This window comes from Anabrus simplex, chromosome 1 (assembly GCF_040414725.1).
Source record: "Anabrus simplex isolate iqAnaSimp1 chromosome 1, ASM4041472v1, whole genome shotgun sequence".
NCBI classification, from domain to species: Eukaryota; Metazoa; Arthropoda; class Insecta; order Orthoptera; family Tettigoniidae; genus Anabrus; species Anabrus simplex.
In genome coordinates, this window is record NC_090265.1 from 960,477,338 (window position 1) to 960,495,271 (window position 17,934).

The window sequence follows — 17,934 nt, forward strand, 5'->3', positions numbered from 1 at the left end:
GCTTAGTTGAGGTTAGTTAACCCGAACTTCGTGTCGTTTATTTGCTCCTAACCTACTGGATCTATACTAGGCCCTAAATCCTTCATAGATTATGAGTGCATACAGGAAGTGAACAGGTAAGTATTGCTCAATAACATGTTTATTTCATTTCATTGTTTCGTTACGTTGCAAGTTGCCAGAACTATGGCACAAAAACGTACCTAACAAACAGCCCACAACCACTGCACTCAGAGCACTGACTGAATGCGGGAAGAGGCTACACAGGGCAGCCTATAAAAAAGGAAGCTGCTTCAGTACGTCACGTGATTATCTGAGGCATGGCATTGGCTAGAAATGAACGAGAGTCGATGTGACGAGCTAGCTCTTTCTTGGAGTCGCTGCTGATAAAAGAGTCGGCTCGTGCTAGCTCTCAGGGAGCAAGGAGGGAGCTAGCTCATACAAGAGTCGACTCGTAATTGAACGACTAGCTGTTGATAAAAGAGTCGGCTCGTGCTAGCTCTCAAGGAGCAAGGAGGGAGCTAGCTCTTACAAGAGTCGACTCTCATTGAGAGAGCTAGCTCTGAGCTAGCTCTCTCCAATGAGTCGTTCAAAAGAGTCAGTTCGTTCATGAACGACCCATCACTAGCCACTAGTCTGTTCTAAGTTACAGTTCTGAATATTTGTTGTTCGCTTTAAGAATTATTTCAGCGTTACGGTATGTCAACTGTGGCTAGTCCCTTGTCGGTAGCTGGTACCAGATCGTCTGGTACTCCAGTAAGGACTCAGAATGGTTTGTAATTTTTGTGTTTAATTATTTCTAGGGCATTTTTGGTAAAGTAGACGCACGCGATCGTCCCGTAAAAGGTTATGCTTCGCAGCAGTTAACCACGTGAATTTCTCAATAATGTTGTATTTTAGTAATGGCTTGATTTCTATTAGAGCATAGTAGTGTAAAATATTAATTATAATTATCTGTCTTCGCGTTTAGCTTTATTTATTAATCCTTGAGTAGTTCTTGCGATCTTCAAATTTTCATTGTAATTTTCATTTCCATTTCCGAGTAGTAATACGCTATTGCAATTAGGATACATCTGAACGTAGTTTAACATTATTATTAATGAAAGCGCGCACAAACGTGCATAGACTTAGTACAGTGAGGAATATATCTTTCTAGAAACTGGGCTCGTACTAGAATTCTATTACTGGGAGGGATGGCCGTGCGGTTAGGGGCGCGCAACTCTGAGCTGTCGCTGCTGTGCGTATATATTGTACATTGTATATTTGTATATTATATTATTTTCATGTGATCTTTGTGCACTATCATAGACAATATTTTTACCTTTGATTTTTTCACAGAATTATTTTATCATTGAATTTTCATTTCTAATGTGATCCAGCAACCCTAGAGATCGTGGGTACGAACCCCACTGTCGCCAGCCCTGAAGATGGTTTTCTGTGGTTTTCCATTTTCACACCAGGCAAATGTACTTTAATTAAGCCACGATCGCTTCCTTCCCACCGCTAGGCCTGTCCTATCCCATCGTCGCCCTAAGACCTATCTGTGTCGGTGCGACATAAAGCTGATTGTAAAATAAAAACTATTATTGTAATTAGGATAGGCTTAACTGCAGGGCACGGGACAAAAATTGGGATACAGTGAATTGGCCAGAAAGGAAACAACTACAACCAGGATCCAAAAATGTCTTGAATGTAAGTCTTATTGACCATGAAAAAATTCTACTTCCACCCTTGCACATCAAATTAGGATTGATGAAACGGTATGTCAAGGCATTAGATAAAAGTAGCCTATGCTTCCAATATTTATCCACTAAATTTCCCCCATTATCAGATGCAAAAATCAAAGAAGGCGTATTTGATGGACCACAGATTCGTAAACTGATGAAGGATAAAAATTTCACAAACATGATGACCAAAGTTGAGAAAGAGGCATGGAACGCATTTAAAGATGTAGTGACTAAATTCCTTGGCAACATTAAGGACCCTCAATACAAAGAAATTGTAAGGAAAATGTTGAAGTTTGAGGAACTCGGTTGTAATATGAACCTTAAGCTTCATTTCTTAGCTTCGCTTCTGGATTATTTCCCTCCAAATTTAGGAGATGTCAGTGAAGAACAAGGTGAAAGGTTTCACCAGGATCTCAAAGGTGCAGAACGACGCTATCAGGGACGTTGAGATGTGAATATGACGGCCGATTACTGTTGGTCGATTGCACGAGACGACCCTTCTAGAGATCATTCAAGAACTTCAAAAACCCGGAAATTCCACGGAAAAAAAAAAAAAGACGGAGGTGTGAATCTAACTTGCACATAATGTAACAAAACTATGTATGTTTAACCGTGTAATTTTTATTCAAGTTACGGTTATATTAATATAAAAGCAACTGTACAGCCAAAACTAAATAGGTGCTTTATGCTTCAATTTCACAAATTTCAGTTACATTAAAAATATAATACCATCTACTTGCTTACAAAGCAGCATTTGTGTATTTAATGCATGCAAAATATGATTGTTTGCAAGCTGAAATTTACATTAATATATCAAATTTAATCTATACTAAGTATCAAAAATTTTATGTAAGAACAAAATAACATTTTGTAAAATTGCCGCTAAACCAGACGTGATATGCCAAAAATAATTTTTTTCTTGAATTCTGTGTTAAGAAATTCATAAAACCCACCTATTTTCCTTTTTACCGCACAAAAAAGGTTTTTTTGCAGGCTAGTGTTTTCATTAAATTCTGTTCAGTTTTGTTGTGGCTTGTCTTGGTTATGGACTTTGCAACAAAAATCGAAAATCGTGAATATCTCTGTTATAGCTGGTACAGTAAAATATGTAAGCCGGGCTGAGTGGCTCAGGCGGTTGAGGCGCTGGCCTTCTGACCACAACTTGGCAGGTTCGATCCTGGCTCAGTTCGGTGGTATTTGAAGGTGCTCAAATAAGTCACTCATGTCTGTAGATATACTGGCACGTAAAAGAACTCGGACAAAGTTCCGGCACCTTGGCGTCTCCAAAAACTGAAAAAATGTAGTGGGACGTAACACCAATATTATTATTAAATGTATATAAGGGATAAATGATCAGAAATTTTATTCTCTAACTTCAGTTATTCAGTTCATTATCGATAGGATCACTTATAACATACGTATTTGAGAATTAAATGTTAGCCTTTCCCTAAACTACCATTTTACTCAGCGTGAACAAATTTATAGCTTAGATTGTAGTGCCTCATTCCTCGACTTTACATACCAATTTTCATCAAATTCTCATAAGCCATTTTCTCGTGATGCACGTACATACGGACGAAGGTGACGGAAAATAAAAGTGCATTTCCTTGTCACTGCAAACACGACTGATACAGAAATATCGTACTTCTTAAATTCTGAGCAATGTACAGACAACTCTTATTTCATATATATAGATATAATGGTAGACAACTGGCAAAAATGGATGCAATTGGACTAGAGTGACTGAATGGGTGGCTATACAGTATTTCTAGAAAATAGAACTGAGAATTAGAGCAGGTGAAGCATTATCTGATCCTGTAATCGTTAAAGAGATTACAGGATCAGATAATGCTTCACCTGCTCAAAATAATAGTTTTGTCTGTACATTGCTCAGAATTTTTTAAAAAAAGGTGGTATTTCTGTATCGGTCGTGTCTGTAATAAGAAGGAAATGCACTTTTTAATTTTCTGTAATTTCTGTATGTACACACATCACGAGAAAATGGCTGAAGAGAATTTAGTGAAAATCGGTATGTAAAGTCCGGGAATAAGTTACTACAATCTAGGCTATAAATAATCCTATTCACGTTGAGAGAAATGGTGGTTTAGGGGAAGGCCTGAAATTTAATTCTCAAATATTTATTAGTACCCGCCTGGTGGCCATGATCGTTAAGGTGCTGAAGTCTTAAAACGGTCTGACACGGAGGTTAGCCGGTTCGAGTCCTGTTGGCCGAAAAAGTTTTCACTATCAGAATGTTGGCCGGTAGGGGAGGTGGTGGTATACAATTTCTAATCTCTAGATTGCGTGCCAAAAGCCTGGATTAAATTCCAAACCTCTCTGCAGTGCTCATATGGAGTGAGGGCAAATGACGCTGTTGATGGCGATTCGTCCGTCGGATGGAGACGTTAAGCCTTGAGCAGACCTCTTAATGCTATTCGACAGGAGTAGGCTATATGCCGGCACCGGGGTCACCCTCTCCCTACTATCATATATCAAATCATTCATTTCAACTCATTAACTCCTGTGAGGTTGACTTCAGGAAGGGCATCCGGTCATAAAAACCTGCCACAACAGATTTATCTCACCTCATACCCGACCCCGTAGGGAAACGGGACAAGGGTTTGACAAACAATATTTGTTATTAGTGTTCCTAAATTACTGAAAATCGGTATGCAAAGTCAGGGAATAAGCCACTTCAATCTAGGTGATAAGTAATTTAATTCATGCTGAGTGAAATGGTAGTTTAGAGGAAGGCCTAAAATTAGTCTCAAATATTTGCGTTATTAGTGGTCCTATCAACTAATACTACACAACTAAAGTTATATAGTTGAATTTCCTATCATTTATGTCTTTTACATTTTTACTGTACCAGCTATGATAAGAGATATTCATGAATTCGGATTTTTGTTGCCAAGTCCATATCAGCACAGAGCAATCAGTCAGTACTGATCTGCATTTAGGGCAGTCGCCCAGGTGGCAGATTCCATGTCTCTTGTTTTCGTAGGCTTTTTTTAAATGTTTTCAATGACATTGGAAATTTATTGAACATCTCCCTTGGTATGGAAATTTATTGAACATCTCCTTTGGTAAGTTATTCCAATCCCTAACTCTCCTTCCTATAAATGAATATTTGCTCCAATTTGTCCTCTTGAATTCCAACATCACCTTCATATTGCGATTTTTCCTACTTTTAAAGACGCCACTCAAACTCATCTACTAAAAAATGTCATGAGTAAAATTCTTTCAAGAATAAAATTTACTGCGTTCACCTATTCAATACAATTATATTTTGTATTGATTAAATCCTACACGAATTACAAACACTAATTAGGAACATGTTTTTGCCCTAGTTTTGGGCATCTTCAGCCTAATAATAATCTTAAGGTCAAGTCTTTTATAAACCTATTAAACATTAGAACTTAAAACTTATGCTAAAAATGTTTCCAAATTTGTTCTTTAGGTGATATTTACATAGTTTACATGTGTACACCTAAAGCACTTTTGTTTACAACTTTTTGTAAACATTTTTAGCATAAGTTTGAAGTTCTAATGTTTAATAGGTTTAAAGACTTGACCTTAAGATTATTATTAGGCTGAAGATGCCCAAAACTAGGGCGAAACATGTTCCTAATTAGTGTTTGTAATTCATGTAGGATTTAATCGCTACAGAATATAATTGTATTGAATAGGTGGACAATAGTAAATTTTATTCTTGAAAATTTTTACTTACTGTTATCTTCAATACGGAACAAAATGAGATTAGTTACTTGTACCAATGTCATTCCACACCATTTCTCCGCTACAGCTCGGAACATACCACTTAATACATGAGATAAAATTCATTTTTGGGTCCGTATTGAAAGTATTTTGTAATAAATAACACTAGTTTATTGTCTGATTGATCAATGTTCTGACTGTGGTCAGGAGTTACAATCCCAGATGTGATCTGGGAAGGCAATTCATCCTGGTTGTTCAGGACTGGAAATAGGCATTTCCTCCATACCTCTCAAACGTTATGGTTTTCCGGCGAGTACTCGGCTGGCTGATTGCAGTAGTTTCCCCCTGGGCGGTGGGGTCGATAAATGCAAAATTTAAACACTACAACTCCGTTATTAAGCCTGAAGCAACCTATGCTAGTGAAACCTTATTCAATTTGAATACGAAATCAACTACAGATAAATTACAGAAAATAGATAGACAAATCATTAGAACAATTCTAAACAAAAGAACACCAAGTATAGTAATAGGCACGTAAAGTAAATTGCGCGCCCAATTATCTTTTCTCATTTTTGTAATGACTGATCACTGCTGCCAACCTGCCTAGTTACATATTAAAATCACCAGACATAACCATAACAAGGTAACTTCACTGTACGTATAGATAACAAATGATCCCCTAACCTAGTAAATGTAATAAATCAAGGTCAGTTTCCACGCTCAATGAGGAATTACAGAAATAAATACACCACCTCACTCAAATTAATGTTGCATATTTCTGTTTTTATGGTGAACAGTAGGCGTACTATAACTATATTCTTGAAAAGAGGGGCGGGTTAAATGATGCAATTTATTTAATAAGTTTTTGGAGTGTGATTTTTCGGAAGTTCCAGAGATTATTTAATGCCTTTCATTTCTTTTGTGCGGATGTTTCCTTCTCTCTACAATAACCAGTAAAGTAGAGATTATTAGGCATATGTTCAGCTTGCAGGCTGGTTATCCAGGAAACATAGGAGCACTAATGTGCTAAGCTACGTCAGCTTTCAAGCTTACTGCGAAATTGAGAATAATAATGTTACTAGTTCTACTAATTACTTCTATTGTTTTCATATATGCCGAGGTGCCAGTATTTTGTCCCGCAAGAGTTTTTTATGTACCGTTAGATCTAGACATGAGGCTGGCGTATTTGAGCACTTTCAAATACCGCCAAACTCGAATCCGGCAACCTGAGCTAGTCATACCTTCTCTCCTTCACTTGCTTAAATTAATTTTAAACATTTCCTGCCTTTATTCTGATGTACGCATTACTATAACTGCATTCTTAAAGGGAGGGGGGAGGGAATATAGATTGTATAATTCATTGAGATTTCTGCACGTTCAAGGACTTACCACATAGGACATATCTGTCCTTCCTTTTAATAATAATGCTAACAGCTTTACATCCCACTAAGTACTTTTACGGTTTTCGGCATTTTGCATTTTAAACATATTTTCAGCTTATAAGTTGGTGTATCTCTAGCTTACAACATTACGGAAACCAATGTACAGGAGCACTGAGTCAAACAACATTACCAGATTTTTACAATATATATTGGCTTAAATCGCATGAAGACAGGTTGTGAGGCAAGAATGAGATAGGAAAGAGGGCTACGATTTAAAATGTAAATGAGCGTACAGACACAGCACTAGCCTGAAATGAAAATGACAGGCGAAAAAAAACTTCAGACCTGCTGACTGTGGGGTTCAAATCCATCACCATCTCCAGAAACCAAGCTCACAGCAATGTGATCAAACTGCACAGCCATTTCACTCAGTTTCCTATGACGCGTAATAGGCCTACAACATATACCCACTTACCTGTATATGGATCTTCAATTATACATGTATGCAAAAACATTATGCACCTTAGTAAGAGGTACTTCCCTAGTTGGTTCTTTGATTGGTGCACGTATAACAAATATGTTTGGGAAGAAATACTTTTATTTTATATTTATGTATATCATAAAGAAGTCATGTTGTCATAGCAAAAAGAATATGCAACGGAAAAAATGAATCCAAAGAGATAAGCATTATTTACTGTATTAAATATTAGTTTACTTACATGTTAAGCGATATGTAGTAGTAATAATAATAAGTATTTCCAGTACTTAACACTACAAATTGCAATACTATAGATTGAACTTACTACTAGCTTAACACTACAAGTGATAATAAAGTTAAAACATACTAGCCAACAACTACAACAACTCAAGTACAAAAAGGAATTCCATGGGAAAAAATATTACAAGAAATATTACTAGTAATTCTAAATCTAGCATCATGTACAGTTTCATACACAATTTATCATTACTTAACACTTGCAAAACTATACATTGAGCTTACTTCTAGCTTAATGTTACAAGTGATCTATATATATAAAATAAGAGTTTTGTCTGTAAATTGCTCAGAATTTGAAAAGAATGGTATTTCTGTATCGGGCATGTCCATAATAACAAGAAAATGCACTTTTTACTTTTCCGTGATTTCTGTCTGTATGTACACGCATCACGAGAAAACAGCTGAAGAGAATTTAATAAAATTCGGCATGTGAAGTCAGGGAACGAGCCACTACAATCTAGGCTATAAATAATTTTACTCACGCTGAGTGAAATGGTAGTTTAGGGGAAGGCCTAAAATGTAATTCTCAAATATTTATATTAGTGATCCTATCGATAAATACTACGTAACTGAAGTTATACATTGTTACCGTACCGGCTTTGATAACACAGATATTAATGAATTTGTATTTTTGTTGCCAAGTACATATCAACGCCAAGCCACGAGAAAATTGGTTAACAGAATTTAATGAAAGTCGGTGTATAGAGTCGGGGAATAAGGAATTACAGTCAAAGCTATAAACAATTTTATTCGCCCTGTATGAAATTGTACTTTAGGTGAAGGCGCCTAAAATTTAATTTTTAAATATCTATGTGATTGGTCCTATGGAAAAATACTACATAACAAAAGTTATAGAGAATACAATTTCTGACCATTTGTTTGATTCAATTTTACCGTAACGACTATGATAAGAGTGGTATATCAGAGTCGGAAGAAAACTACATGTGAAGACCTACAATATTGAAAGCGCATAACATTGATCAACAATAACATTACATTGACCATTGTTTGTGGTGATGTTCTTAGTCTCTTATGCTGCCGCTCAACTCCAAGAGATGGGATTACTCTGCGTACCGAGTATAACAACCTGACTGAATATTGGCGGGAAATAGCTGGGCAGTTAGGAAACTTTCTTCTTTAGCATGTCATTCCTCTGGTTCATACATTTTCTGATACCGTACTGCTGGTACGTAACTCGCTTATTCATCATAGTATTCAAGCCATTCGATCCCTACTCTGACGTGCGTTTTGAATGATTAGTGTATACACTTAAGCCAGAGGCTCACTTAGTAGTAGTAGTAGTAGTAGTAGTAGTAGTATGACCTGGTCTAGAATTACAATAATTCACTAAATACCGGGCGAGTTGGCCGGGAGATAGCGGGTTCGAACCCCACTGTCAGCAGCCCTGAAGATGATTTTCCATGGTTTCCCATTTTCACACCAGGCAAATGCTGAGGCTGTACCTTAATTAAGGCCACGGCTGCTTCCTTTCCACTCCTAGCCCTTTCCTGTCCCATTGTTGCCATAAGACCTATCTGTGTCGGTGCAACGTAAAGCAAATAGCAAGCAATTCACTAAATAACTCAAAATTCAACCCTGAAAAGAATAGTTTCTTAAAAAGAGCTGCTTACTCTTCACTGTCATTAAATTCGACATTCATTTTATTCAAAATTAGCAGTGAAGAGTGGGTTACCACTCTGGCGTGCAGGAAAAAAGGCCAAGAGTGTTCACGGATCACGGCTATCTGCGGCCTGGTCATTCCAGCTCTGGAGCTTTGGTCTGTTAGATCGGCAGCGTAGTACTGTTCATTAAAAGTGAGAAAATGTGTGGTTTTTCATTTGATCGAGTATTTCATGTGAAGTCATTGCTTTTACTCATGCCATTCCTACTGACGTCATTGTAATGACCTATGTTCATTTCAGTTGGGAAAACCACTAAGACAGTCTTTCTGAGGATGTAAAAAAGCAAGTGGAGAGTGAGTGTCTGCCATTATAATGCAATTCCCCAACCCGGTTGTGACATGATGGTACGCAAGCGTGCCTACCATTACAGCGAAAATTCCCTAACGAAGCCTTCATATGAGAAAAGACGTTTAGTGATTTCTCAGTCGCGTTTCTAGGGTAATGTTAAGAGCTATGCAATTTAACAGTCTTGCTCACAGCGTGTACTCTACGTAACTTACAATTCTGCATAGCCTACAATATAGGATTCCGTAGCGAAGCACAGGTACACCAGCTAGTAGTAAAATAAAGTTAAAAACATTGTTAATTACCCAAGAACAACAACAATTACTAAAACATGAGTACAGCTAGCAATTCCCTGGAAAGAGAACACCACAAGAAGAAACCTCCCAGTTTCACAATCGAAACCAAGGAGAAAATCACAAATTCAGTGCCTGTAATTTACAACTTTTACTTTTCACATTATACAAACACTAATGGTCCTCTTAAATGACTTGATACCGGAAGGGAATCTATCAAAGACTGCGGCAGGTAATTTATTCCAATCCTTTATGGTCCTGTTGACGAAGGAAAACTTGCCCCGTCCGTATGCTGGTTTCTGGCCCTAATTTTATGCTTATGATAATTTCTTGATGAGTATGAGGGAGGTTCCAACCTATTCCTAATACAACTCCAAACAGCCCTTCCCGTATAGCTCTTATAAAGACCACACAGGCGAGCTCTAGTACTTTCAGATCCAAGACTTTCCCAATTAATGGTATTTCTCCCATTCCCAGTTACGAAACGCATCGTTCTTCTTTGAACTTTCTCTAGGGAATTTATTAAACCCATCCTGTATGGATCCCAGCACGCAGATCCATATTAGAGAATGGGTCTTACGAAGCATTTATAAGCTTTATTTAAACCTACTAGGGTAGTGAACACACAAATAAGAATTCCAGCAAAAGTATTTTCCTTCTGGACCTTCATGCCGTACAGATGGTTTTTTTTAACAGATTTTTTTCACTATAACATGATTCATCTATAGAGCGAAACCGCTATGCAGTGTGCGTCTCGTAGCTATCGAGATGGAATTGGTAATGTACTATACCTGTAGAGCCTATATATGACTTTTTACAATTACCTCTAAAGTGACATTTCAGCTGTGACAACGCTAAAAAGACTGTGGACTTCGAGATTGGCATTCCTGAAGAGGATTTTTCTGCACTTTCGCATTTTCACACATTGATTCAAGAGTCTGTATTGGCTTGTGACAGAACCATTGTATTCTTCCGAAAACCACTGGTAGGGACCGGTTAGGTTGTGATCCACCAAAAACCACTGATTGTGGCAGGGTTAGGTTAGGTTCGACAGGATTTGTACTTGAGCGACTGTTGTCATTGAAAGCACTCGTGACGACTCAATGCAATAAACATAAAACTGAATCCATTGGTCTATAAAGTTTTCATTCAGTAGATACGCCAGGAACTGGCGAGTCAACACCGTACATACAAAGTTTACAGGAATCAACAAAACAGGATATTAATTCGTGGTACTCACTGTTCTTTAAAGAGAAGAAATATCCAGTCAATAGCTGCAGTGAATGTGGTTTTTCACTATTATTGTCCGGCTCCATGGCTAAATGGTTAGCGTGCTGGCCTTTGGTCACGGTCGGGAATTTGAACCACCGTTGGTTAATTTGTCTGACACGGGGGCTGGGTATATGCCGTCTTCATCAACATTTCACTATTATTGTGTAAAATAGAAACTTACTGGTTTTGACAAGTACATTCTGTTCAAGAGCAACTCATGAATGATGATGGGCAGGATGTCCAACCTCACTAATCTATGTTCCAGACTATTTCTGCTTAAAAAATTGTATTTGCCCTCTAATGTGACTTTGCAATTTTTGCTGAATATTTATGTGGCTGAAATGAAGGTGGATAAGCTACATGGTCTCCTTTTTATAGGAGGAATGTATCGTGTTTGACGACGATGTGTTTCATGGTAAAGATAGCTGCCTCTGTGCATCAGTGGTAGAGTGACGGCCTCCGGATCCCAAGATAGCGGGTTCAAACCCGGCAGAGGTAGTCGGATTTTTGAAGGGCGGAAAAAAGTCCATTCGACACTCCATGTCGTACGATGTCGGCATGTAAAACATCTCTGGTGACACATTTGGTGTTTACCCGACAAAATTAATTAAATCTCAGCCATAGACGCCCAAGAGAGTTTCGGTTTACTCGGACTGCCATCTAGTGGGACTAGAGTAAAACGGAATGTCAAAATTGTCGAGCAGACAGCCAGATGGCGTCAACTTGAAATGTTTGCACACGGTAGCTGAGGCATTATTATTATTATTATTATTATTATTATTATTATTATGGTAAAGACGAATTACTTTGCAATGCTGTTTGTCTTAATGGTTATGTACTGTGTATCTGTACTAGTGTTGGCTACTGAATGCATGATTCGAAGCAGTGTATCGATTCATTCAAGTGTCAGAGTGAATCGATTCACAGGAATTGCAAGTTCATGGCACCCAAATCGTGCACAATCATGGCTCAGTGAGCCACACGACACACACGGCTCCTTATCGGCACACTGGACACTGGCGGCGAGCCGAGCTTCCACTGCAGCGAGAGACAGTGAATCATGGCACAATGAAAGAATCATATGCAGTCACGGATCAGTGAGACACAACAAACACTGGACATTGGTGGGGAGCCGAACTTCTTCAAGCAATGCATACAGAGTCATGGTACACTGAAAAAATCGTATGCTGTAACGGACTCTCGAGCTCAGCTCATTTGAAAATAATACCCACTCGCATTCACTGTCCTCTTCGTACAGGGAGTTTTAAATTATAGATGGATTTATTTGCAGTGTTCAAATGATATTCAGAACATAATTCCAAAGTACCTAGCTTGTAAGTAGGTAGACAATTAGGTTATTCTAATTACCGTTTAATCAATCGGTATTTTTATAACTAGTTGACGTTCGACAATTAATTAAACTCAGCTCTCTAGCCTCCACGCCTGGCTGAGTGGCTCAGACGGTTGAGGCGCTGACTTTCTGAACCCAGCTTGGCAGGGTTGATCCTGGCTCAGTGCGATGGTATTTGAAGTTGCTCAGCCTCGTGTCAGTAGATTTACTGGCACATAAAAGAGCTCCTGCAGGACTAAATTCCAGCACCTCGACGTCTCAAAAAGCCATAAAAGTTGTTAGTGGGACATAAAGCCAATAACATTATTATTGCACAATACTTCAATAATCGAATCACGAGGTTACCGGTGTATGTGAACAGTGAGTATGTAAGTAGACTGACGCAATAGCTTAAATAAATGATGTTTAATCAGAAAACCAGTGGGCTACTGCACATCTCGTGTAGCCTATACAAAATATGAGGATTTAAAAAAATCCTCTGCTGATAGAAAAAGACATTTTCAAAGATGACCGAGTTAGTTGGCCGTACGTTTAGGGTCGCGTAGCTATGAGCTTACATTCGGGGAATGGTGGGTTCGAATCCTACAGTCGGCAGCCGTTAAAATGGTTTTCGGTGGTTTCCCATTTTCACAACACACATGCTTGTGCTGTACCTTAATTAAGACCACGGCCGCTTCCTTCCCACTTCTAGCCCTTTCCTATCTCTTCTATTCTCTTTGTCGCCATAAGACCTATCTGTGTTGGTGCGACGTAAAGCTATTTATTTATATTTAATATGTGGGCTACTTATTGTGGACACGGGTATTTTTATATGTAATTCTCTCTCTCTCTCTCTCTCTCTCTCTCTATATATATATATATATATATATATATATATATATATATATATATCTCAGTAAATGTGAGTTGTGACTTCCAGAGAACTGTGGAAAACCATTAGATAGTGTATAAAATTTGAGTTATGTCAGTAATTATTATTATTAACTAAGTAAGTTTTGTGCTGTAATATAATAAGCAAGTGTAGTACTGAATCTGAAAGTTAGATGACGCATAGGAAAGCAGTTCATAGAATGATGACCAGATGGCAGCAGCAAGCATTAAATGTTCTTGCTGCTGTCTTATCAGTACACACTACACAGATGCAATAGGCTCGATGACTCTAATGAGCCGTGAATCGGCTCACTGTATCGATTCAGTAACGCGAACGGAATAAAATGAATCGAATATCCAGTCATTAATCTGTACAGCCTATATATAAGACTTTACAATTACCTCTCAAGTGACTTTTAGCTGAGTGACAACGCTAAAAAGACTATTGACTTAAGAGACTGGTGGTTCAAGTCGACCCGTCGCCAGGAATTTATAACCGGTAAGGTGCAAATATATATGGTGTAAATAAATGTAAGGTAAAAGAAGTATAAATTAATTCCAAGTTTGGTGATTACTGCGTTATGATTTAAAAGAAATGCATACGTATTTTAAGAGGCGTTCAATGTTTACATGGTGTATTGGTGTCACAGTGCTGTCTCTCTCTCTCCCCCTCGCCTGCTTCTCCTCACATTGCATCACAGCAGTTCAAGGTAATTTCACTCCGATTGGACACTGATCCCCACCTGCAGATCTATACCGCCCTGTAACTCGTAGATACACAATTCCCACAATTTTCAAATGTAACTTTGTTATATCTGAAAAGACAGGGCAATCAGAAATGTATTATTTCCCAGCAAAGTTATAACATCCTTAATCTCATGGAATGGCTCTTACAATGGTACAGCTAACTCCTCGGCTTCTCTTTCTTCTTCCTCTTCCTCCTCTGATTTACTGCTTCCATGATGAATGACTAGTTCCTCCACTTCAGGAAGACCTCTCACCTCATTATTGTAGAACTCGACAATCTTCTTCTCAGTGTGTTTCACTTCATTTCTCCACATCTCTGCTGTCACCTATAGGATATATTGAAGTATCACAACCTGACAAGTATATTATAAACTCCACTTGCCTACATCCAATAAATAACATTTCCACTTGGCCTACCTGATCAAGAGATTCTTTCTACACAGCTGTAGCTCTGTCCAATCCGTGACCAGGTCGTGAAGCCACTGTTTTGTTGTAATATTGTTTTGCCACAGACCATACATATTCGATGGCATTGAAAAATGAGTGGTATGGAGGAAGTCGTAGGACAGTATGGCCTTCATTGAGCAGCATCTCGTCATCAATGTACCTGGTTTTAAAGAAACAAAGAAATATTGTTATGCATACATGAAAGTAAACAACATTATCTAAACTTACGTTTAGATGCTTCTGTACCTCTTTAAGTGACTTCGATTCATATTACAGAACCTTTGCAGCTCATCTTTTGTAGCATTTTCTGGTGGAGAAACTACATTCTGCCTTAACCATGACTGCAAATTAAAGGAAAAATAAAAATTAATTTCTGTAACATCATTAAATATCATTCAGTAGAAGGAAATATTCAATGAAGTATAATTACCATTAATTGATCCTTCCTCCATTTTGTTGTTGGTTGATGCTCAACAAGCTTACAGTGATATGGTGCATTATCCATTACAATAACACAGGGTCCTGTATTTCTTAATCCTACAATTGTGTTTCCACCCACATCTGAAATTTCTCACTGTTCATAGCACCATGATAATCTTGATTTCTCTTCAAGTTTGTGGCAAATATCAAATCAGCACCTGTAAGAATTTTAAGTTTTAGTATGAAGTTTTTTCTTCTAAAAAAGTATTCCCTAAAATATGAGATCACCCCTCTTCAAGGATAGGCCTATTAATTGATAAAAATTGTGATTTCTGTTGAATGATACAAAAAGATGTCTGATTTTAAGTAAAACCAACTACTATGTAGCAAAGTCACCTGATGATGAAGTCAATGAATTGAAGGGCTCGGTGGAATATAGTCATAAGACACCATTTTGTTGTTTTTGAGATGTTCATGCCATTGTATTCTATAAATTTCCCTCTTTAATATCACACTAAAAAGTTTCTTGTATTTATAAAAGATGGCAGCATGTGTTAGGTGGAAGTTCTTTACGTTGCCATATAGTGACAATTTCAGAACTAACACAGTCATAAGCCACACCAAAATGGCGTCGGAATCAAGAGTGAATGAGAATTTATCTCCTGTTCAGAGGACTCTTGAGAATAATGAATCTGAAAGTGAAGAGTCAGATCCATTTGATACAGATGGTGATGATTCTTGGCACCCATCAAGCAACAGTTCCAGCTCTAATGACAACTTGGTAAGAGTATAGACACATTTTATCATGGATAACCTCTAGTTTGTGGCTTGTGACTGTATTTTACTCATTTTACTTACTTTACAAGTAACTCGTATCTTATGAAAATGCATGAACAATAGCGTTAGATTTGATAACCATAGAATAATAATTTGGTAGAACTACCAATATTAACAATAATATTTACATAGATTATCATGTGAAAGCAATTAGCAGTTAAATTTCTGTTCATGTGGCTTATAACTATGTTCATCTGAAATTGTCTGAATTTGTTACTCCTAATTTTATAGCTTGAAGTTAGTAGAATGCCTGAGGAATCACCAATAGTATATGCCCCAGATGAATGGGTGGATGTTGTAAAGTCAGCAGGTCCAAAAATCTTCATTGTGACAAGAATGAAAAGAGATGACTTCAAAACTTTAGATGATCTCAAGTCATTGCTATCAATACCCACTAAATTCACAACTAGAGATTCAGTTCACTTCAGTGAAGCTACACAATTTCAATTGAATTTCAAAGACCCTTTTGAGCTAGGTAGGGTCTGCCTGGCCGAGGCGGTAAAGGCGTGCTCGGTTCGCCCGGAAGGACGTGGGGTTCGAATCCCCATCAGGAAGTCGTAAAATTTAAGGAATGAGATTTCCACTTCCGGAGGTGCATATGGCCCTGATGTTTACTCAGCCTACACCAAAAATGAGTACCAGGTTAATTCCTGGGGGCAAAGGCGGCCGAGTGTAGAGCTAAACACTCTACCCCATCACTTGCCGAGGATAACAATGGTGGAATTCTTTACCTTCCACTCCTCCAAGGGCCTTCATGGCCTGTACAGAGGTGACTTTGCTTTGCTATTAAGGTAGGTGTTATGCACTGTTATACTACATTAAGGCCAGTTCAGTATGCAAACATTCACACCAAGAAGAAACGAAGATTTGTGGAACATGATCCATGTCAGCTAAGAGTAAAAAACAGAAATCAACTCCCTGTCAACCAGAAGAAATTTACTGATGTCATGTCTCTCATGTTATTCATTCCTGTTGCCAATCAACTTATCTTCATGTCCGTTACAGGATATAATGTTGAAGATAATGATGTGGAAGAATTCCCTTGAGATACATTGTTTTTCTTTAAAGTATGTGTATTCATTCCCAAATATTGTGTTTTCTTAAATTAAGTGTGTACATTCTCAAATATTGTGCCTTTATAATTAAGTGTAGTCTTATTAATTCTCTAATATTGAGCTATTCTTGATAAATAAACATTTATTCGCCCTCAAGTATTTAAATTTATTTCCGGGAAATGAAGTCATAAGCCCATGTTAGTTACCTCATTCATCAAAAATGCTCTTAAATCATATTCTAGGGCAATGTGTTGTTTCACTGTCTTCCATATGTTTTATAACATATGCAAGTGTTCATTTATACAAGGAAAGTTATTACAAATTTGGTGGATGATTTACAGATTTGTGCTGAACTTTAATTTGTCATTTACTCAGAACTAAGTTATTGTGGCTTATGACTATATTCCACCGAGCCCTTCAATTACTACTTACACTACTTTATCCGAACATCTCTCATGAATGTATTTCCATTAGTAGACCTATATCTGGATTAGAAGTCCACGATTACTTGCATTAAAGATATAAGTATATACGCCCATTTCAATACCTTAGAACAAATGTAATTGCTGCAAACACTGAACCTATATCAGGCAGTAAGAAATAAGAAGCTTGGAAGGTGTTCAACAGTCAGGTATCAAGCACTGATTCAGGTAGAGATTGTCGAATGCAAAATAAACGTAATAAATAGGCCTACAATACAAGTCATTTACTGATACAAATATCCAATAATATTATATGAAAATACACTGGGGATGTTTTGGTTGAAGTACCTCTCTATGGTTAATCATTGGTCTAAAGTGAATACCTGCAAGTCTTTTTAATAACCAAGAGATCCCTTAACAGTGGAGAAGTCAAAATCAAAAACCACATACAGAACCCAATGAGCGGTAAGTTACACTGCCACTTCCGATCTAGTGCCAGTCAATTTCAATCAATCGGTCACCACTGATCTGCACTTAGGACAGTCGCCCAGGTGGCAGATGTAGTTTCAGGGATAGGCCTAGTCTTTTCTTCAATAATTGCAAAGAATTTGGAAATTTATTGAACATCTCCCTTGGTAAATTACTCCAATCCCTA

The 17,934-nt window shown here is 37.7% G+C and overlaps 1 protein-coding gene across 1 annotated transcript in view; it reads left to right on the forward strand.

The window, feature by feature from the left end:
• Positions 1-625: 625 nt before the first annotated feature.
• CCT1 (chaperonin containing TCP1 subunit 1) overlaps positions 626-17,934 on the forward strand; it is a 249,867-nt gene continuing 232,558 nt past the window's right edge. The window contains exon 1 of the mRNA XM_068225314.1: positions 626-769. Within this exon, the coding sequence (XP_068081415.1) occupies positions 697-769 (73 nt within the window). The 5' untranslated portion in view covers positions 626-696. The remainder of the gene's footprint in view (positions 770-17,934) is intronic.